General features: G+C 40.1%; 1 protein-coding gene across 2 annotated transcripts in view; it reads left to right on the plus strand.

The window, feature by feature from the left end:
- The window catches only part of rasgrf2b (Ras protein-specific guanine nucleotide-releasing factor 2b), a 46026-nt gene that overhangs the window by 16327 nt on the left and 6497 nt on the right, over nucleotides 1-23202 (plus strand). Inside the window, exons 4-20 of one of the 2 annotated variants that reach the window (XM_020647444.3) lie at nucleotides 4910-4999; nucleotides 5148-5284; nucleotides 6230-6346; nucleotides 6507-6586; nucleotides 8120-8313; nucleotides 8409-8518; nucleotides 8599-8717; nucleotides 9584-9744; nucleotides 10795-10861; nucleotides 11502-11638; nucleotides 12379-12461; nucleotides 12831-13079; nucleotides 16845-17338; nucleotides 19516-19641; nucleotides 20822-20911; nucleotides 21793-21899; nucleotides 23051-23163. In XM_020647444.3, coding sequence (XP_020503100.2) covers nucleotides 4910-4999; nucleotides 5148-5284; nucleotides 6230-6346; nucleotides 6507-6586; nucleotides 8120-8313; nucleotides 8409-8518; nucleotides 8599-8717; nucleotides 9584-9744; nucleotides 10795-10861; nucleotides 11502-11638; nucleotides 12379-12461; nucleotides 12831-13079; nucleotides 16845-17338; nucleotides 19516-19641; nucleotides 20822-20911; nucleotides 21793-21899; nucleotides 23051-23163 — 2474 coding nt within the window. The remainder of the gene's footprint in view (nucleotides 1-4909; nucleotides 5000-5147; nucleotides 5285-6229; nucleotides 6347-6506; nucleotides 6587-8119; nucleotides 8314-8408; nucleotides 8519-8598; nucleotides 8718-9583; nucleotides 9745-10794; nucleotides 10862-11501; nucleotides 11639-12378; nucleotides 12462-12830; nucleotides 13080-16844; nucleotides 17339-19515; nucleotides 19642-20821; nucleotides 20912-21792; nucleotides 21900-23050; nucleotides 23164-23202) is intronic. The other variant, XM_020647445.3, reaches the window with a different exon arrangement.

Below are 23202 nucleotides of genomic sequence, written 5' to 3' on the forward strand. Positions count from 1 at the left end.
TGCACTATCAAATCTCTTCAAATCATACAAAATGCAGCAGCACGACTGGTCTTCAACCTCCCTAAAAGAGCACATGTCACTCCGCTGTTCATCTTCTTACACTGGCTTCCAGTTACTGCTCGCATCAAATTTAAAACTCTGCTGCTCGCTTACAAAACAGACACAAAAACGTCTCCTCCTTACTTTAACTCTCTCATTCAGGTCTACACTCCCTCCCGCCCACTACGCTCTGCCAATGAAAGGCGTCTGATCCAACCTTCACAACAGGGTCCTAACTCTCTGACTAGACTCTTCTCCTCTGTCGCCCCCCGGTGGTGGAATGAACTTCCAAACTCCATTTGATCTGCAGAGTCCCTCTGCACCTTTAAGAAAAAGCTAAAGACCCAGCTCTTTCATGAACACCTACGACCTTTATGATGAGGGTCTCGATATTATTGATGATGATGATGATGGTAGTGACGATGGTTTTTGTTTGATAACGATGACTTATAAGATGGTTTCTATACTGATTAGAGCTCTCAAGAACTGCCGTCAATGTTGTGCTTTGCCTCTGTGCACTGCCTGTCAGCACCTGTGTGTCCAATCAGGACTCAAAGCTGATCGTTTGCTCTTACTGACATTGTTCCCTTTTTTCTAGACCCTTGCTTGTGTTGTACTTACTCTCTGATGTACGTCGCTTTGGATAAAAGCGTCTGCTAAGTGAATTGTAGAATTGCTGCAGAGTTGTAATGCGAATTTTCAGATAATGTTCCGGGCATCGGTTAAGCTCCGTCGTTAGAGTGCATGTCCCTTGCACAGAGGTTATTGTCCTTTTTGCAGCAGCCATGGGTTTGAATCCGTTCTCCGCCCTTTGCTGCACGTCAGCTCCACTTTTCCCTCCCAACATTTCCTGTCTCTCTTCAGCTGTCCTATCTAATGAAGGCAAAAATTACTTCCCAAAAATGTACTTTAAAACAATGGTTTTTAAGATAATGGTTTTAAATGTGGCAGAGTCATTAAACAACTCTCAAGCAGCTAAGAACTACGGTGTCTCAGGGTGTAACATCCAATAACTGCTTGCCCTAACTGATCACCTTAAAAACGCTAACAGTCAAAGAAGATCCAACCATGGTCCTCACATGTCCATGAGATTGACAGGAGAGTAAGTGAGAATGTTACTGAAAAACAATTACCTTGCCATGTTATTATTCTGTTGTAAATAACTTTCAAAGCCTTATTTTTTACCAAAAACTGTCTTTGCAATGTAAACATTACATACATTGTGTTTTGATTATCCTTATGATTCAGCATTTTTTTTCTCTGATGTACATCCCCTTATGTGTTCATTTTATATCCATATATAAATATATATATATCCAGCTAATTTGTTTGACATGTCTAAAAAAACACTAAGCAACACTTTTTTTGTTAAGTCCTTAAAAATCACATTAATATTTGTCATTGAAGACCCAAAGTCCCATGAACACTCCATGTTTCATTTGCCCTAGCTTTTTTATAGTTTGCATACAAAACCAAAGCACCACTCACTCGCTCGCTCACTCACTCACTCACTCAATCACTCACTCACTCACTCACTCTCCTGCCATGAATCATTTGAAGTGTGGTACAAGATAAAACACATACCTGTAAATAGAATATAGCCGTATCCTTATGAGTGTGCAGTCAGCTTGGTTGTTTGTCTCCTCAAAGCTGTGTTTATCACAGCAGAGGAGTAGGTGTGAACGATCCTCACTCATCCCACCACTCAATACATACATTCCATCAACATATTTACAAACAGATGTCGAACCATTACGTAAGCCTAACGAACGCAACATGTTTCCGTGACGTCACAACACGATACATCAGACGTGCACACTCTCTCAATAAACAAGAATGACTTCTACAACATTGTAAATCAGAGCTAATTACAGTTCTCCCTCAGACACACCAACAGCAGCTAATTACTGTTTTTTAGATAATTATCTAGATCCATAATACAAAACGAAACTACAAGTTTACTGTTGATGCTGACATCACTGTCACACTGCTGAGAAAAAGCATGCATATCGGTAAATCTATTTGTTATAGACTGGAATTTTATTGTGATCATGTGTTCACATCGTGGAATAACTTTGAACACGTGGTGTTAAAAGAATGAAACAGTGAAATCTTAAGACCTAATCAAGGCAAAACAAAACAATCACTAACAGAAAGCAGACAAAGGAGACCAACTAAGAATCAAACAGATTTTAAAAAATGTAAATAAGAACAAAAAAGTGACCTTCAGTTGAATGCTCCATGAACCCAATAGTTATTACAATTAATTATAGATTGAAAGAAAAACATACTCTGATTGGCATACTTTGATTGGCCAGCCTGAAAAATGGTTTTATGTAGAGATTAGAGGATATAAGATGTTTGGTTAGGGATCTGCCTCTTCCTGATTTGTGCAGAATTCCTGGTTTTCCAACCTGAAAGGTGACTGACCAGACTTTAATGATCCATGGCGAGGTTAGTTGGTGTTTGCCTTGAGCTCAGTCTGCTGAATTCAAAAGGGTAGCAGTAGCTGTATGGCTGTTTGTGTTTGTTGCTGTGCTGTAGACGCACTCCAAGGTAACATAATAAGCGTCCGTTAGCCGACAGCTCCTGACACAGAGTTGTTGAATGGTAAAAGTTTGGGGACTTTTAGAGGGTGTGGTGTTTTTGTTTGTTTCAGTTACAAAGGCGGCTGCCAGCTATGACTTTGCAGAGGTTCGCACTTTCTTATTACCTTACTGAAAATAGTCATTTTTTTTACTCATTGATCAGGGTACACACAGCTGGCAGCAGCAGAGAGTCCCTCTCCCCTCACTTGCCTTTGGACGCAGCCTGGCAAAAATTAGTTACTATGGTTACGGGTACGCTACTATGGCTGTCACTGAAACTTTGCCAGTTCTTCATTATGCTGCTGTACAGTATGGTCAGAAGACATCGATATAATTGTTGAAAAGCCACGAGCTTTTCTTTTTTGCACACAGTGAAACTAAAATAATTCAAAAGTTGATAACAAGCTCCATCATTTCTGTATCATTCGAAGCTACGGAGACACCATATACAGTATACATTGATTTAAGATGAATTCACTTTTCCTTGCTGTGAATTGTTGCCAGATTCACAAATAAAGAGGTTACAAACAACTGAAACAAAAGCCTAACAATTATTTTTGCAAAATCCTTTTGTGAAAGTGTCCTCACAAGAACTATTGCTTGTCATTATGAGTAAAACGTTGAAGTTTAATCTCTTCATTTCACTCGTCTCGACAGACTGGATGTTGAATCGTATGCTTGCTTTGCTGGTGCTGCATGTCCAGCCCTGACTGCTTCACTCTGACAAACAGGATGTCTAATTAACCACAAAGTTTGTCTGAATGAAAATATATCACAAAGTTCATTTGACATGAAAATTCCAAAATCACTGACTTCTAAAATAAAGCTTAAAAAACTGTCATCTGAAATACCGTCTGTGTCAATAATCTCTTGTATAAATATTTTGCTTTCGTAGCTTGGTTCTATCTTCAGGAAGAAATACTGTAGCGCTGTGTTTAATAGATTCGCCCCTCTTGCTGCTTTTAATTCTCCCTCGGTGCAACAAGTGTGTGTGGCGGGTACGTCTCCCCCTCAACACACTGTGATCGTCTCTCATTGGCAGGATATAGGGGGGCCCTGTTGATGATGAAAATTCAAACCAAAGGCATTTTATATTAGGAAACATCTGCCTGTGTAATGAGGCTGCTCATGAAAAAGGGATTAGTCTTTGAGAGCCAGTGTGCAGTTGTTGATCCATCTCATTAAAGCCATACTCTTGTTTGTTTGTTTTTGTGTGTTGCTCTGTGTTTATGAATAATTAAACCAACTAGCCACTGTAACTGTCAGCGGTTGGCAGACTGGCTCCTCTCCTACTGCCATTTGCATGCTAGTGCTGGTGAATAAGAAAATGAAGAAGAGAGTGTGGGGCTGTTAATGGCTTTGGTTTCATCTTTCATGCTTTTCTCCATCTGTGATAAACCGATGTTGTCAAGAGGCCTGAATTGTGTGTAGTACGAGAGCTGGATTTATTTCTCCACAGAAGATGGTGTTGCCAAGAAAAACCTTTCACAAGCTTTGTATGTCTGTCATCAGTCATCAGTGATGTTTTAAGAAGAGTGTTTATACAGCATCTATTATAAGGTTTACAATGTGAAAGGAGACTTTTTTTTCCACAGCTCAACAACAGTTTGAGTTTGGCAGCTGCCCGCCTTTGCGATGCCTATGTGTGGCTCAGTTTTCAAACCTGAAAGATAACTATACGTTTGCTGTGGGCTGTTGGCTTGTCTGACATGCAGCGAGTAATTTTTCAAAGGCTGACCTGACTTTACGTTTTGAAGAGGATATTTCAGAGTTAGAAAAACAGTACAAGAATTTAGGAAAAGGTTGTCTTTAATCAGTGATTTGTCTATTTCAGCAGGAAACAGAAAGAAAGCGTCTGCAGAGGATTATTTCATGACTTCCTGCGGTCTACAGTGCACTTGAAGTGATAAGGCACATCAAAGCCTTTATTTGCTTATAGTCACCAGCTGATATGAGCCCCTCCCCCCCTTCTCTGTCATTCTCTTTTTTTTTGAATGAAGACATCAGATTGTCAAAGTTGAGGAAGTCTGATGTCTATCTGATGCAAATACACCAACGGTTGACTGAGAACACATTGCATGACTATCACTTAAACAATACTCAAAAAAATGACCTGGAGCCTCTTCAGGAAAATATTCTGAGCACTTTATGCTCTACCTCAGGAGGCCATGTTTAATTTAATGTGAATAAATATGTGTATAGTATAATTGAATGCTCTTTTTTTCAGATGTTTCCCCCACTGATCATGAGTTTAATGTGTCTGACTTATTTTCTCTTTAAAGATTGTAGCTCTGAACAAAACTAAGGAGCGAATGCGGCCTTACCATGTCAACCATGAAAATGAAGATCCAGATATCAAAAAGATCAAAAAGGTATTTTTTTAAATCAAATGCTCATTCCCAGTAATATGAAGTCTTTGTGGGCTCTTCTTTTCTATAACTGTTCCGTGCATGTTGCAGCACAGTATGAGTGTGTCGTGTGTGTGTCTGTGTCTAAGCTTCCTTGTTTGTTTCTCATCAGGTGCAGAGCTTCATGCGGGGCTGGCTCTGTCGGAGGAAGTGGAAGATCATCGTTCAGGACTATATCTGCTCTCCTCACGCTGAGAGCATGAGGAAGAGGAACCAGATCGTCTTCAACATGGTGGAGGCAGAGACAGAGTATGATTAAAAACGTTTTGCCTCCAGTAACTGCAAGCGCTGTCAAGCTTTCCATAATACATAATAAAAACAAGAAAGGATGCTCTGGAGTTACTGTGAACACACATCAGCAGGGTTGAGCAGTGTGATGATCAATACTTTGAGAAGGAAGAGATTTTCTCCAGAACATTAAATCTTGTTCTTGTTTTCTGGTTGTATTAGAACTTACTGACATTTTGCAAATCATGAAACAGGAAAGGGTTGGATCTGATTTTATTTATGAGTGTATTGATCCTTATTTTTCATGGTAAATAAAGATGCTATGAAGAGATATTACCTCGAGATAAGGAAATCTGTAAAAAAAAAAAAAAAAAAACATTACACTAGAGTTAATGTCTGTATCATGATAAATCAAGAGTGACTGAGAGCTGCTTTTTTGGACCCTGGTGGTAATGGCGCATATATATATATATATATATATATACATATATATATATATATTTTTTAGAAAACAGCTAGAAAAAGAAATGCATATTGTATTTAAAGTCCTGCAGGCTTCATGGAAATGTATGACTGTGTCAGAAGTGTCACTTTTTTAGGAATGTTGAAACAGCACATCATATTAAGTGGAGACATTAGATTATATTTATTCAACACTCTTTACCCTCCTGTGTTTGTGACATAAACATTACCGACCCCTGTTAAAAAGTAAAAAAGATGTTGTCACAGCAACAAATGTTGAGAGAAGATATCAGTTATTGTGTTTGAACAGTAACAGGGTTAGAAGAGGGGACATTCATTTATATTTCAGAACAAAAAAAACTATTACAATTAAACTATTAAATTAAAAAAAACATCCTCATGAAATGTATTTCCTCAAATACTGCCTCTGTTGGAGGATACAGACGTTACTAAAATCATTATCTCACATGTTTTTTTTAATGTTTTTCCCGTGTGTGATGACAGGTACGTCCACCAGCTCTACATCCTGGTCAACTGTTTCCTCAGACCTCTGAGGATGGCTGCCAGTTCCAAGAAACCCCCCATCAGCCATGATGACGTCAGCAGCATCTTCCTCAACAGGTGCATACCTCTGTGTGAATCTGCTCCTACGTGATTAACTAGTATTTGACTTCTGTCTTTGCCTGGCAGTAAATCATGCTGGAGTCAAACGCATGGATGGGACAATGAAACCTCTATTTATCATTTTGTATTAAGTCTGCTGTCTACAATGTGCTTTCAGCGAGACCATTATGTTCCTACATGAGATCTTCCATCAAGGCTTGAAGGCGAGGATAGCCAACTGGCCGACTTTGGTGCTGGGTAAGCTGTTACCTAACCTCAGAGAAAACACACAGATACTCAGTGTGTGTGTGTGTGTGTGTGTGTGTGTGTGTGTGTGTGTGTGCTCTGCAGCCACTCAGTGAAATCAAGGTCAGGTTTTCAGTCATCCTCCACATCCACTTTGTCTCATTCAAACGTCAGTCTTGACGTCTTACTGCCCCATTCACACACACTCAAACGCACACACTCGCGCTCATTTTCCTATCTCAGTCTGCACCCAGCACACTCATTGTCTTGACAGACAATGACCACACAGAGCAGAGGGCCTACCACAAATTCCCGTCCTAAAAGAGAAACCTCCTCGACAGATAACATCACCTAGGAGACAGACTGCTGAAAGGCACAACAGCAAATTACTTGTGACAAATTCAGAAAGAAAGAGATTGTGTGATTAGATGTCATCCTTATCTGACTCCCTGCCTCAGGCTGACGCTGAATGCAGATTTTCTACCAACAATATGTTTTGACGCAAATCACTCTCCATTGCCACATACTATAAACCATCAACAAATTACGGCAGATGAGAAGAAGCCTCCATCTTTGACCTCTCTATGTTCTTTAAATTTGTCTTAGTTTTTTTTTGTTTTTTGCTCTTTCTCGCTTGGTTTGAAAAGCCTAAAGATCCAGCCATTTTCCCTAAAAAGTAAAAAAGGAAACATTACTTCTTCCAGTACTTTTACTTTTTCAGTGTGTCCATTTTGGCCTTGTAGTCATGTACTTGTATACGACTACAAGAAAGAAGAAAGCATTGTGATCAGTAAACTTACTAGGATGCCGTACCTCACATGATGGTTAAAACTGTGTTTACAGAGTTTGGTTTAAGGAACCAGCTTTGAAGTGAGTTTAGAATTCTACTATCTCTTCTCAAACGAGCAAAAGCCGATGTGTTTCCTTCATTCTAACCATCAGTCTCTTCCCTTTGTGTTTTTTAAAGGAGAAGCTCAGCACACTTCTGATAACAGTTGGCCTTCTTATTTCTGAGAAGCAATGGTCAAACTTACTGGGCAGGGAAAAACGATTTGACACATATAGACAAATGTAAATGTCTGTTGTGTAGCTTTCTGTTGCCACTTATTAAAGACCTAACCTTGTTGGTAATGAAATGTATTGAAAAATGAACAAGTGACACACAGTTAGCATTGCATGACTCAGCAGTAACACATCAGAGAGGGCGAGTACAGAGCTAGCACAACAGATCTCTGTAATTTTCCAGTAGAGTCATGAAAAAGAAAGAAACTGAGATATTTGAGACTGTAATTTTAAGTCCCCATTGAAAGTTCAGAACGCTTATTATTGTCCACAAGAGTAAAAGCTACAATAGTAATAGTTTTTCAACAGTTAGCCATATAACAATGTGTTTGCAACACACTAGCATTTGACAGCTAAATTCTTCAAAGTCAAAATAAACCAGCTGACATTAAAAACAGTAAAATGCTCCAGAAAAAGGTATCCCACTTTTACCCTCATGTCTTACATACTGTAGAATCTGTGTGTATGTGTTTTTGATTCTAGCTGACCTGTTTGACATCCTGCTGCCCATGCTGAACATCTATCAGGAGTTTGTGCGCAACCATCAGTACAGCCTGCAGGTTTTGGCCAACTGTAAGCAGAACAGAGACTTTGACAAGCTGCTGAAACAATACGAGTCTAACGCTGCCTGTGAGGGGAGGATGCTGGAGACCTTTCTCACATACCCTATGTTCCAGGTACATTAAGGACACCAGAGCCTTCACAGTTTTCAGAATTATGCACATAGGTAGCTTTTTTATGTCTATAATGACTTGATCTTTTCTCCTACAAGATTCCTCGCTACATCATCACCTTGCATGAGCTGTTGGCGCACACGCCTCACGAGCATGTAGAGCGCAAGAGTCTAGAATTTGCCAAGTCCAAATTGGAGGAACTGTCGAGGTATGATTGTCTGAATAAAAATTCTGAAACACATCTAAAGATTGAATTCTGAACTTACTGCTGTGTTTTCATGTTTTCAGAGTCATGCACGACGAGGTCAGTGACACTGAGAACATCAGGAAGAACCTGGCTATAGAGAGGATGATAGTGGAGGGCTGTGACATCCTCCTTGACACAAGCCAGACCTTTGTGAGGCAAGGTGAGTCTTCATCAGCTAACTGCACTGCTCACCACACAGCTTAGCTCCGGATGTTTCCCTGATTATAAGACCGTCCTGCCTCCCAACTTTTGGATCCAAGAGCACCGACACGTTACCTTGGTGTAGCTCAGTCACTGAATCATGGCATCAGCTTTAGAGATTTTGCTCTTCTCAAGCTTTCCCTGTGAAAAAAAGAGATTCTACTGAATGGTAGAAGTTCTCCATGACACGTTCCTTTTTAGATCGAGCCTAATGGACAAAACATCTAAGCAGTCGTAGCAATAAAAAGCTGTTATTTGGTTGAGAAGGATATATATACTTCTTATATACTTTCAAGTTTTGTGCCTGTGGCCTTCCAATGCACTTTTACTGTCAGGTGTTTGACAAATGGAAGTAATGTAAAGTCAAAACGTAGAAAGCTACAACAAGTTCCCATTCTGCCTACGATCACTTGTATAAGATAAAGACTAAACATGATGTCATGGTAACAGAACATCAGTTTGCAGTTTGCACACTGTAACAAAACACAGTCATTCTTGATTACCCTAATCTATAATCTACTGCATTAATTCTACATTTCATCAGCAATTGGTTAAAATAAAGATTGGTGGACGAGACCGGCCCTTAAAAGCTCTGATCAAAGCCCTACTTAGTCTTTTGTGATGCTCATTTGCTTTAGAGCAGGGCACTGAACTAATATCTAAATAAACTCAGAACTCAGCTGACCTGCCTGCCAGGTCTATAGTGTAGATATTTAACACATGTATGTTTGTTTAAGTACAGAAACTTTGTAAACTCAGCCCCCACCTTAGTGTCAGCTTAATGAAACTGAGGGTAATCCTGGTCCCATCCTGCCCCTCATGCAGGCTCTCTGATCCAGCTGCCGTCAGTGGAGCGAGGGAAACTGAGTAAGGTCCGCCTCGGCTCTCTCTCCCTGAAGAAGGAAGGGGAAAGACAGTGCTTCCTCTTCACCAAACATTTCCTCGTCTGTACACGCAGCTCTGGTGGAAAACTGCACCTCCTCAAGGTGATAACATCCAACACAAGTCACGCAGAAAAACAAATGATGCCTCTTTGTACAGAGTTACTTTGACTGGCTTGTTTCCCCTGATTGGTTGTTCGAGTCAGACCAGTCGATTTGTTAAAATGTAAATATGAAGGGGCGGAGGCTCAGAAACACACATCAGACATCATTTAAATTATTGTTAGTGACATGCAATTTTATATATCTGATAATTCAAAGAAAAATCTTATGAAATATTGTTGCCTACTGTAGCTTTAACATCATTTTTTTTATCATACAAGATACAGAAACTTGCTTTAGGCATTACTTTATTGTCAAAAGCAAACCTTTGTTTTGTTAGAGCCCAAAAGACAGACTCAAAAGTCTAAAAGGAAATCAGTTTAAGTGACTTCCTGTCTGTCATGCTGTAGAGGGATTCTGCAAAGAGTTTGAGTTAAACTTTTCATCTGTTCACTTGCTTACCTGACACAATCGTGTTTCGTACCAGAAAGTTCTACTCCTTCATAGGTACACCATCTTTGTTATCATATGTATACCAGTGTACCAAATTCCCCCCTGGTGGACAATAAAGTATTGTATTATTAAAGAGTTATTAAAGAGCACATTAAGAGTGTGTATAGAAATACATATTAGAAGGAAGCCGGTGTTCTTCTGTGATGTGCTGCCTTGTCAGAAAAAGGGTTACCATAGCGTTAAATAATAGCAGAGGCTATTCATATCCCGTATAAAATGATGCTCCCAGTACATAATGCCTTTATATTTAACCACTACTCACTCCATATTCATTGTCAGAATATGGGAGCAATTTTTATTTAAGATTTCAGGGGACATATTTCTCAATAGCCAAATATCCACCATCATATCATGCTCCCCATACATAGTCACTTTATCGATGAATGTAAAGAAAAGGGTAGCATGTTTTAATGAATGTCTCTTCAGTGGAACCTTAACCTACTTCATGTCATTTAACTAGATCTTGTGAAGAAAGTGTATTTTATTTTTTTTGCATTTGTTTTTAACACTGTTGTTAATATATCTTTCGAACTCCTGCAGCAAGGCGGAGTCTTGTCCCTGATTGACTGCACGCTCATAGAGGAACCAGATGCCAGTGACGAGGAGTGTAAGTTTACTACATCATCTATGAATCAGTGTTTCCACTTTCGCCGTCACTGGGAGCTCATCGGCTCATTAAAGCCCTTCAGCACTCACAGAGGTTAATTAGGTGTCAGATGATGTGTGTCCAGAAATCACTTTAAATATCAGATGCTCACCCCTTTAAATGTCGAGGTTTGATCTTTTGACACTACAGATCCATTATATTTTTTTTAAGGATTAATTTAGCAAGTAGAAAGACACACACACACACACACACACACACACATGCACACAAACAACATACATGTGCACATGTCTTCATCACACAACTTTACACTTTAGCTCAGGGGTGCAAAGAATGGATAGGAAAGTCTGTTTAGTTAGCCCTGTGTGTGTGTGTGTGCGTGTGTGCGTGTGTGCGTGTGTGTGTGTGTGTGTGTGTGTGTGTGTGCGTGCGTGCGTGCGTGCGTGTGTGTGTGTGTGGAGTGCATGTGTGCGTGTGTGTGTGGAGTGCATGTGTGTGTGTGTGCCTTTCTACTTGCTAAATTAATCCTTAGAAAAAATATCATGGATCTGGTTGTTGTGTATGGGCACAAGCATGTTTTTTTACTTTCACTATCATGTAAAAAACACAATGAAAAGCTCTCTACTGTCCTCTCACACAGCTAAAGCAGGCGGTCAGGTTTTTGGCCAGCTGGACTTCAAGTTGGTGGTGGAGCCGTCAGACTCGCCGTCATTCACGGTGGTGTTACTGGCACCGTCACGGCAGGAGAAGGCAGCGTGGACCAGCGATATTAGCCAGGTAATGCTCAAAGTCACACAACACACACACACACTCCCAGACGAACACTGAATAACAAGAGCCTCCAAATAACGAGAGAAGTCTCCTTCGGGCATTCAGAAGGCTTAGTGATAAAGTAAACACAGACACGGGTGCAGTTCCCAGGAGGCGAGCCTCAGAACTACACAAACACAGTTGTACATTACAAGCATGTCACACTGGATTCATTTTTATCAGACAAAAAACATACATCTGGCTTTTTGTTTTTCTCAACATTGTCAACCAGTATTTAAGAATACAAAACAAGTGTTTCAGTATTTAAGAGTGTGGCCAGAAAAACAACACAGATACACTTTTTTAAATAAATGTACTTTACTTTACTATAGTATATATACAACAACACAATGATTACTATATTGTGTTGTTTCAGGCTCGCATGTTGTATGCTTTAAATTCTGTGCTTCAGAAACCCTGTTAATTAAAAAAAAAAACTTACCCAGAATACTACCCATGAGATATAAAATCTCTTACACAGGAGACCAAGTTAACAGCATATCAAGGTTTCAAATAAAAGACATCAAAAACATACATGTGCATTCACTGGTACATCTGATTCTGTCGTTATAATCTTTCATACCATTAAATCTATCTCGTTTCGTTGAAGGCAAGTGTTGCTGAATATGTGAAGTTATTCTCCCTCTTCCTTCTCAAAATGTCATTCTTTCACTTTGTCCTCTGATCTTTTCTCTGTACTTCTGTAGTGTATAGATAACATCCGCTGTAATGGCTTGATGACCAGTGTATTTGAGGAGAACTCTAAAGTCACTGTGCCTCATATGATCAAGTAAGTGTGTTTGAAGAGAAAAACACATCTCTTCGTACCAGTTTTGCAAAACACTAGATTATAAAGTAACATACTCAGGTGAAAATGTTAGTTGTGTTGATGAATGGTAAATATAGGCTGGATGTTATGTATTTTGCTTTTTGTATTATTATTTGTGCTGTTGCTCGATAGTGTTCTTTGGTATACGCTCTTATTTTTAGCTTTCTTCTTTGGATTATACTATTGATTTATGTATTCATGTCTCTCTTACTTTTTGTGTATTTTTGCTGAGCTATTTTCATAATAAGTTCCTTTCTTAGCAGCCCAACAGTCACCCATGCTTGGTTATGTGTGTGTGTGTGTGTATGTGTGTACTTGTGTATCCATCAGATCCGATGTGCGTCTCCATAAAGATGATGTTGACATTTGCTTCAGCAAGACGCTCAACTCCTGCAAGGTCCCCCAGATCCGCTACGCCAGCGTGGAGCGGCTGCTGGAGAGGCTGACAGATCTGCGCTTCCTCTCCATCGACTTCCTCAACACATTCCTGCACACGTACAGGATCTTTACCACGGCAACGGTCGTCATGGACAAACTGGCCGACATCTACAAGAAGCCCTTCTCGTCGATACCTATCAGGTCATCACCCTGCAAACAATCAAATATGCGTTCACAAACACAAAAATAGGAGTAGGTGCAGACTGTCTGGATTTCAGTTTGGATGAGTGTATGAAAACTGTAAGGATGTGTATTTGTGTGAAATGAGTTTACTGAGAGGGTTTTATAAGCCTCCCCCTCATTCTGTGCATGAGGTAGTCCTATGCAGGTCAGTGTTTTGGACCCAGCACGCAGCACCCACTTCTGTCCACAAGGTTGAATACATTTTGGCTGAAACACACTACAGCTTGTGTTTTAAAGCCAGCAGAACAGATGCTTCAACAACAATATGTTTTTGGCTCTGCTGTAGGAAAAATAACGTTTGACAGATTAAGAGTTTGTATCTCTATTTTTTTTCATGCTCTCATCTAGTGGGGGTCTGGCTGAAAACTAGAAAAGTTATTCTCTGCCTGGTCTGTATGTAAAGTGCAGCTCGCTATGGCCTGAGGATGCGTTCACTGGAAGAGAACAAAGAGGAGACATCATAGACCAGTGGCATGCAGGGAGGGAAGTGTTGGGCTCTGGTGAAGTCCTCTTACTCAGACTTTGTTAAAAGAATTCTCCATTTTGCCCATTGACTATAGATAAAGATGGAGGACACGTCTCTGCTTCCTCTTGTTGTACTAAAGTAAGACCAAAATCTATCCATGTATTTGTGTCTAACTGAAAATCTCAACATCTAGTGGAGAAAATGTACAGTCGTGATTCCCAAGGGATATTTTCAATCAGTTAGGGCCAGGGCTCTAATCCATCCAAAGTTTAAACTACCGAATAAATTATTGTTTAACAATTAATGCTGATAAAACACAAGGTATTTTAACGACTTCCTGTTCGTTGTTCCTATATGTTTTATGCTCATGACTCGGATGATGCCAATATTAAGTCAAAATTGAAACTTTTCTAATAAGTTAGAAAAAAATACCAAAACCAAAGAGCTTCCTATCAGTGTCAGGCGGCCATTACATTTAGTGTTAATAACTAAATGTTGTCATGCTCGCATGCTGAAGAGCGAGGTAAACATCACACAAGCTACCCATGATAATCAAATCAAACAGACATAAGCATTTTGCTCTGACTTATTGCCTGGCTTATTTAATTTTATGAATAATGTATTTAATTCGCCATGTATTCCAATAAACATTTGATATCAAGATAATTCGATTTTGAGGACATTTCTGTTCAAGGAGTCTTGAACCACAAACCGAACGTCCCCCCCAAAGTCTGTTTTATTCTTTTCTCTTTCAGAAGGAGGAGGTTCTCACTGTTTGATTAACACACACACACAACCACACACACACACACACACACACACACACACACATACGGCCACATTGAAGCACATAACACAGATTCTTGACAGTTCACTGTATAGTTCTGTTTCTTTGGTCACTTTTCAATACCTGGGAGATTGATCATGCTGTTGTTCTCTTGCTCACACTCTGCTCAAAAACACCTTTCCTCTTTCAATTATTTAATTTATTATGCCTCAATCATCTACCCTCAAATCATGCTCTGTCTCTGTCACATCTTTTATTTTCATGTCTAAAAGGAAACGCCCCTCCATTTAATCATTGTTCTGTGTCATCCATCTCCTGTCCCCCCCCACCCCCCACCCCCCACCACCACCACCACAGGGCACAGTACCAATCATTTGATCGTCTGTCCATCTCATCCATGTGTCCTGACTACAGTATGAAGATCAAGAAGATAGCCGTGGACCAGTCCAAGTAACCAACTCTTCTCTCTCTGTCCTGCTTCTCACTATATCCTTTCTTTCCTGCCTGTTCTTCCTTTCCTCTGGTCTCGGTCTGACAATTCACTGATGCACGAGTTCCTCCTTACTTGGACTTTTTCTATTCTCTTTATATCTCTTTGTATAAATGCACAACTCATGGATTTTTTAGATTGATGCTGGGTTCATGTTATGTTATGTCATGTTTCTTTTCACTCTGTAGTGAATCCATATCTGTTATTCCTCTTCAGTGCTTTTTAAACACTTCTCTTCAGCATCTTCAGCTGCTTGTCTCCTCTTTTTTTCCCTCTGCTTGCCTGAGAGTTCTTCCGCGTCCTTCTTTCTGCTTTTCAAGTATCTTCCCTTGCTTTATCCTCTTCAGTTTGCCTCCCTCCTCTTATCAACTGGGATTCAATTTGTTCTCCTATCTTCTGAGGATTTACAGGCGTGCGTGAAGAAATGATAGCTGTGTTTATCAATGCATGGTTACTCCTCCCTAGATGTAGCTCTTTACACATGACTCTCTGAGCAGTGTCGATGTCATCATGGAAATGATCACCAAATGACTCATTGATTAAAGCTTTTGCACTTTCATTGCTTATTTAATTCAGCGTTTAATCCTTGCAATTGTACTCTGTAGAAGGAGATCTTGTTTCTCTCCTATGTCGGTTATACTTTTCTATGAAAAGACAGTTGGTTCCAGAAATAAAGGATTTTATGTGGCTTCATATTCACATTCCCCAAACAGTTTTAGGAACACTCATATACATTTAAGTTTTAGTCCAAAGCAGCAAAGCAATGACACCAAGACAAGACAATCAGGGAATTTGGGGAGCCATAATTTATAATCTCTCCTCCACTCTGTAAGGTTCACCCTTTTAGATCAAACTTAGAATATGTTTTTCTGCCTAAATCAGATCTAAAGCAAGCAGCCTCATAATAAGTTGATAGGACAAACATGCTGACAAATAGTTCCTTTTAACAATCAGGAAGAGCAACATTGCAATTCTTTTGTGGTAGAAATATGTTAGTCCAATAAAGACTCTCTTGTTAGTTCTGTTTTCATGTTACTGATACTTCATAGCGTCTTCATTTTCCTTTATGTTCAAGAGACAGCTGCTTACTTTGCCTCTCTGCTGTAGGAGAAATCCAGGAAATATACAGAGGTTTAATCTTTAAGATTCTCAATGAAAAAAGATGCAAAGAACAGACGCTGATTACAGCAATGAAGCGGACCAAGATAACAAGGCCATAGAATCAAATCTGATGAATAATGCAAAGCCTGCATAGTTAAGTGAAGACTCTGTATTTCTTCCACATTTACAAGTGGCCCATTTTTGATGCTGCATGTACTCATTTCATCATTTGAACGGACACATAATTAATAAAGGAGCTTTTTGCTTTTGTTGCCTTTTCCTCCTCTATTTTCTATTTCTTTGAAACTAGGTAAACAAATAAACAAACATCTTAACTTCCTACATGCTTCCTCTGATGTGGATGTGAAAACGCTAAAATTAAAGCTGAGAGTTAGCACCATAACCTCAAAGACTCTGTTTTACTCCCAGACCAGTATGCTCGAGCACAGCGCTCTAAAATAGTGCCAGTGTTGTAATACTTTATGACTGCACTGTGTGTGCCCACACATTATTAGTCACTCTGGATAACTACATTAGCTAAATGCCCCAAATGTAACTCGGAATGCCTTTAGGTTGTGGTTGTGTGTTTGCTGTGAAAATTCGAACCCCTTCCATGTGGGTTTTTCCTACTCTCATTCTCTTCATTATGAATTCTGAATCCGCAGCATGCAATTTTATTTTGACTCTAAACTTCTTCAAGGAACTATCTGACAAGGTTCATTTCCATTGAACCCATTCCATTTAAGGCAAACAGACTTGTTTTGAGATGCTGCACTTTCATATTTTCTCTTCATCCTTTTCTCATTTCCCCTGAACTCTCTCTTGTGTTTTAAAGATATCCACTTATTTTTCTAACATATTGCTTTTCTCCCCCTACAGGTCTCTGGAGCTTTTCTTTGCCACCAATCAGAATAACAGAAGTGGTGAGCACACAAATGACAAATCACCTCGTCTCTGCCGCAAGTTCTCCTCTCCGCCTCCTCTGTCCATCCCTTCCCGCACTTCCTCTCCTGTCCGTACACGAAAGCTCTCCCTCCACTCCCCTATCACTGGCAGGGTCGGAGGGCTCGACCTGACCAGTCCCCTGTCAAACTCCAGCACTAACCATAGCACTTCCCAGTCTGCTGCCAGTAGCCCCACATCTGCCCACACCCCCCAAACCCCCACGCCACAGACTCCCACTCCAACCACCTCCTCTCCGTCTCCTCCTCTCTCCTCTACCTCTCCACCGCCAAACAATTCCAAGCCACCACAAGAACAAGCTCCTCCCATTCCCTCGTCTCCGGATCAGAGTCCTTGCTCAACTACCGAAGGGGAGGAGGTGCAAAAGGTCGACCCTTTCTGCGGCAAACTGAGAAGGAGCATCCGCAGAAGTAAGTGATTTAATTTACACCAACATGAAGCAGAAAAACATCCAATCAGAACAGCAGGGCGTTTTTTTGAGATGTGCCTATGTTTGGTGCAATACCTGATCTTCAGTGCTTTTTCCAAACTTTTAAAAGACACATCTTAACATATTCTAGAGGGGAATCTTCTCTTCAATCTTAAATTAAATTAACATCTCTTAATCTGTAAACACAAGCAGCAATAAAAAATAAAACAAATCAGAACAAAAATCGAATTAACTCAGAAATGATGAAAAAAGACATTAAAGAATGACTCCAGGATGAGATCAGTGTTTAAACACATCCCTGTTTGAAAGTTTGTGGTCTGTTTCCCTCGTGCCTGCTCTCATTATCACCATCCTGTTGAGCTGTTTGCTCCTCTAACTAAAACCAAACAGTGACACCTCTTTGTGTACTGACGTGTATGCAGTTGGCCTTGTAAGTTGAACAATCGTATCTTTCCTCAGACTAAAATAGACATACAGAGAGCCTTATTGGAGTACTAAATTACTCATGAAGAGCTGCAGGTCACTCATCAAATGACACAGCGTGAAGTGTCCCCTGTAAGAGCAGAACAGGCGCATGGTGGGGCATCATTATCTTCTTGTGTTCGTGTGCTTGAGTCAGCTAAGCCGACTTCCCACTATATAGTGGTGTTAAACGGGCCTCTCAGACTGAAGAGAGATAGCGTAAGGGCATCTGAGGCATCGCGTCAAGAAAAGGTTACAAGAAAGACGCTAATTAGCTTGTGCGCACACATACAAAAGGTGTGTGTGTGTGTGTGTGTGTGTGCAAGAGTGTGTGACAGCTGCTAACCCCTCACGAGGACATAAAGAGCCATTAGCACTTGTACCATAAAGCCACTCTCACCTCCTCCACATACAGGGTCTCTATTCTCTATCTATCTTAATCAGACGTTATATTTATGTGTTGGTATGGATCCAGGTCTATACTGTACAGGATCTGCATATCTTCCTATATATCTGCTCATCTTGTCCATTCAGACAAAGCAAGTTAACAGACACAAAAACATGAAAACAATGTCACAAAAAGCAACATTAGAAGTTAGCAGTTCTGAAAAGGTGGGTTTTGATTAGGGATTTGAATCTGTGGCAGGTCTGTAGAAGTCTCAGATGTGTTTGGGGAGAGAGATCCAGGGGGAGGGGGTAGCAATAGAACATTTAGGGGGGCCAGGTTGTTCGGGGCTTTGAAGTTAAGGAGAAGGACTCTGAACCAGATTAGTTGGAGAACTGGGAGCTAGAAGAGGTCCTGGAGGACAGGGGTAATGTGGACACTTGGGCGGGAGTGTGTGAGCAAACAAGCAGCATTTTTGGCTTTACTATTTTGTTTATTGAGTTCATTTGGATGATGAACCATATAGAAGGCTGTTTGCAGACAGGAAGAAAAAAAAAAGCTGAATATATAAGCATAATAATTACAGATGCTGCCAAACAGGGAGCAAGGACCCAGTGACTGGTCTGTTGAGTGTGAAAATGGTTGTAAAAGATGAAGCTTCCCTTCACAATCAACAGATTTCACTCCAGTTATACACATGTTTATATTTTGTTTATAAGATTTAGTTTTGGGTTTTTGCCTTTTTATTTAGATAGGACAGTGAAGAGAAAGAGTGGGGAACAACATGCAGGAAAGAAGCTGCAGGTCGGACTTGAACCTGGGCCGCCCGCTTGAAGGACTGTAGCCTCTGTACATTGAGTGCGACTTTACCGCTAGGCCATTAGCGCCCCTTAATTGCTTCATGTGTTTGACGTTACTCTCGACAACCCTCATTTAAACACAAAATGAATTCATGTTTATTTAAAAAAACAAATGTCATCCCTCCAGTAAAGTTTCACAATATGCAAGGACCACTGACACTGCTCTGGAGGCTCTTGGGACACTTTAGATTTGATTTAGTTTGTCTAATCGTGTTTCAAAAACAGAAATGTAGGTCCCATTACAGACTGGTACCATTGGTCTCTTCTTGGTGTGTGTTAAAGTGTTATGGTGCACACAAAAAAACACACTAAATACATCTGGGATCTTCATAGCTGCAAACTTCTCCACTCCAGTGTAGCAGCAACTGTAATGGCAGCTCACATGACCGTAACCATTATCATCATCATCATCATCATCACTGTTATTCTTCTCCTCTTCCTACTGCCTAGCTGTGCTCGAGTCTGTGTCACTGGAGAAAATTATCCCCGAGTCTCCTCAGACCAGTGAAGCAGGAGACATGTCTCCATGTCGCTCCCCTTCTACACCTCGGCACCTCCGCTACAGACAGCCTGGAGGTACGAGTGTGTGTGTGTGTGTGTGTGTGTGTGTGTGTGTGTGTGTGTGTGTGTGTGTGTGTGTGTGTGTGTGTGTGTGTGTGTGTGTGTGTGTGTGTGTGTGTGTGTGTGTGTGTGTGTGTGTGTGTGTGTGTGTGTGTGTGTGTGTTTGTGGTTAATGACTCAGAACTAAGCCACGATGTCCTAACCACAGGTCCTCGCAGTGGGCATGGCATTACTGTGTCTGTGTGAGTGTGTCTGTATGTGACGATACGTTTATTTGGATTGTTCGTTGATGCTGGCCTAGTTAGATAGGCTGCCTGCGTAACGTTCACCCTCTTCTCATAACAGCCTTGTTTCTTAGACATTACGCTCCAGGGTGGGAAGCTCAATTGTTGTTGTAATGTTGACCTGCTGTTTTCAAGATTTGAAAATTGTAAAGATTCAAAATGGTTTTGATTTCACTGCTTGAATGACTTGAAACTGAAAAGCCCACGGTGAGTGAAAATCTGGACATTGGGCAGAATTAAAAAAACAAAAAAACAACATTTGATACTCATTAGCTTCTGCTACAACTTTAGTATAAAACCTCTTTCTTGCTAACACAACATCTGATAGAGTTACAGTATATGAAAGTAGAGGCATAAACACAACAACGTTATATAAGCAAGCCAATGGTCATTTCAGCTGCCTGTAATGTAACATAGCTACCAGTAAGCTACCAGCTAACAGAAATGTAAGATAGCTAGCAATGAGGTTATCTAGGAATTGCTAACATTTGCTGATGTATCAGTAGTCTTGAGTTAAGGAAGAATAGAAATAACAATGTGACAGATTTCATTTGCATGTTGTAAAAGTATTAATCATAACCCTTAAGTTTGGCATAGTGCTTACTATCTGTTATTTAAACCCTGAGTAGTACATGTTTAGTAAGGTAAACTTAGATTTTTTTTGGGACCAAACACGTACTTAAGCAAATATTTTCTTATTTAAAATACATATATACATATAAAAACAAACGACAACTCAAGTTGAGACATTAAAATGGTTCAAGTGTGTTTGCTATGAATTTGTGGCCATTGTAATCATGTTATATTGCGTTGGGTTGAAATGAAAGTAGATAATAATTTCCTTGGGCTCTCTCCATTGATAGAAATCAAAACTGTATTGTTACCATGATGGTAATTATTTGTGTCTGCAGTCCAGTCCGGGGAGAACTCACGCTGTCCAGTCTCTCCTGCTTCAGCTTTCGCTATTGCCACCGCTGCAGCAGGCCATGGTTCACCACCAGGTAACACACACACACACACACACACACACACACACACACACACACACACACACACACACACACACTCTGCCAAAACAGCCACACATTATGTTTGAACATATTAAACTCTAACATAGAACATATGCGTGATTCAAAGTGGAGATCAAGGCACTCTTATAAATGTTTTCTTAGTGCTCAATAAAACATCGAAAATGTTCTGAAAAAAATACAGCATGTCTTCTTCTGGTTTCATTAGTGATTTACTTTTGTCAAAAGGAGGCTTTCACAGGTAAAGCATAAGGACAGCCGATCAAATATTTGTGGTTACAATTTAATCATTTTAATTTTCAAGTTCATCCTGTGTTGTATTAACTTAAATACATCATTAAGTTTTATTCTGCTGTATCGTAGGTCCCTGGCCTTTGATCTGCTTTTCTCAAACAATAGATTGAATTGAATTGTGGTCGTCAGAGCTTTGCTATTTTATATATGTGTGTTAAAAAAAATCTAAATTCACACTGACTGCACACTGTGAAATGTTCTTTTTGGACTGACCTCTTGTAAAGAAGTAGTCCTTTTGAAAAGAGGCAGATGGAAAGGTTCTTTTCCAGACTTTAGTTTGTGTACATTATAAAAAGGAGCACCCCTTCGTATATCAGAAGGATACAGGGTGATTTCTTTCTGAAAAGTTTGACTGTTTTACTTATGTTCATTTTGCTGGAATTACTTCTTTACTTTTACTTCTACACAAATTCTAAAAGACTTTTAATGCGGCGTTTTCTTTCTTTGTGATAGTGTTACTTGACTTTCAGCCACTAATGAAACGTGCTCTTGTGTGTGTTCACTGATATATATTTTTAACACATTCCACTGATCTCTTTTTCCTTTAATGTTTCCTTCAGTGTTTACTAACTCTGAAAGAACTTGTGATAAAGATTTCATCATCCGCCGCGCTGCAACTAACAGAGTTCTCAACGTGCTGAGGCACTGGGTCTCCAAACACTCGCAGGTCTGTTCGCACCCACCAGTGTGTGTGTACGCTTGTGAGTGTGTGTGTGTGTGTGTGTGTGTGTGGTCCAGGTTTTCTGCTGAGGTAATCAAGTCTGTGGTCTCATTAAAGCAGGTGTCTGAAGCATTTCTCTCCGCTCCACTGCTCTTACTTGAACATGTAAACAGCTAAACACACACACAGACACACACTGAATATTGTTGCTCTGTCAATTGGACCACAAGCTCAGCCCGCTTCTGCCCACCCACCTACCCACTCTTGTGCTAAACAGCCAGTGTTACTCTAATGAATTGACTATGACTGTAATTGCCTGACTCTCTGCTCATAGGTCTAACTGCATCGATCTGTTTCACATATTTTTCTCCAATAATACAAAATGCTGTGATGAAAGCTCAAGCTAAAGTTGCCTTATTAACACAGGGGAAAAAGCGCACACACATACATCTACACTCCCTCACATTTACTTTGTGAGAAGAGCTTGTTAAAATTGACCTTTGATCAAGAGTCGGATTAGGGTGAGAGAATAAAAGGAAAAGAGGAGGATAAAGGATAATGCTGCAGATCAAATTCACTGGGAAATATTACATAAAACAAATTTGGATTTTTAAATAATTTTGGTATCTTAATAGATCAGGCAGTGACTGCTTTCATGATGTGGGTGGAGGAAAAGCAACCTTTGCAATTTGGTCTACTTTCATGAACAGTTAGAAACCAAAACAAACATTTCAATATATCATCAGTAGTATACTGTCTTTTGTTGTACCAGTCTGCAAACCTTAGCCACTGCTAATACAACATACAATGTGCACAGTGGTATGTACTGTAGCTGCTATAAATTATGTAACAGGACCATTAATTATTATATGTCAAACTCAGTCAAATAGGATACCTACCTGTAAGATTTGTCCTTTTTATGTTTTATGTATTGTCTGTGTATATGCGACTCTCCCTGCAACCAAATTTACTTACAGGTACAAATAAAGTCACCTGAACCTGTGTACAAAATGAATAGGCGCAAAAATTGATGTCATCTTAGATTATTTGTTATCTTTAATGTAAAGTTAGACTAGAATTTGGTTCAGTGTTTGATGCCAGGGAAACCATACTGGATATCATTAAAGGTCCTTTACTGGTCTTCTGTGTGTGTTCAGGACTTTGAGATGAATGGGGACCTGAAGATGTCGGTGATCTGTCTCCTGGAGGAGGTGCTGAGAGATCCGGACCTCCTGCCTCAGGAGAGGAAAGCCACTGCCAACATATTAAGGTGCACAGAGACATGCACACACACATACACACATGCACA

Source organism: Labrus bergylta, chromosome 2 (genome assembly GCF_963930695.1).
Source record: "Labrus bergylta chromosome 2, fLabBer1.1, whole genome shotgun sequence".
NCBI lineage: Eukaryota > Metazoa > Chordata > Actinopteri > Labriformes > Labridae > Labrus > Labrus bergylta.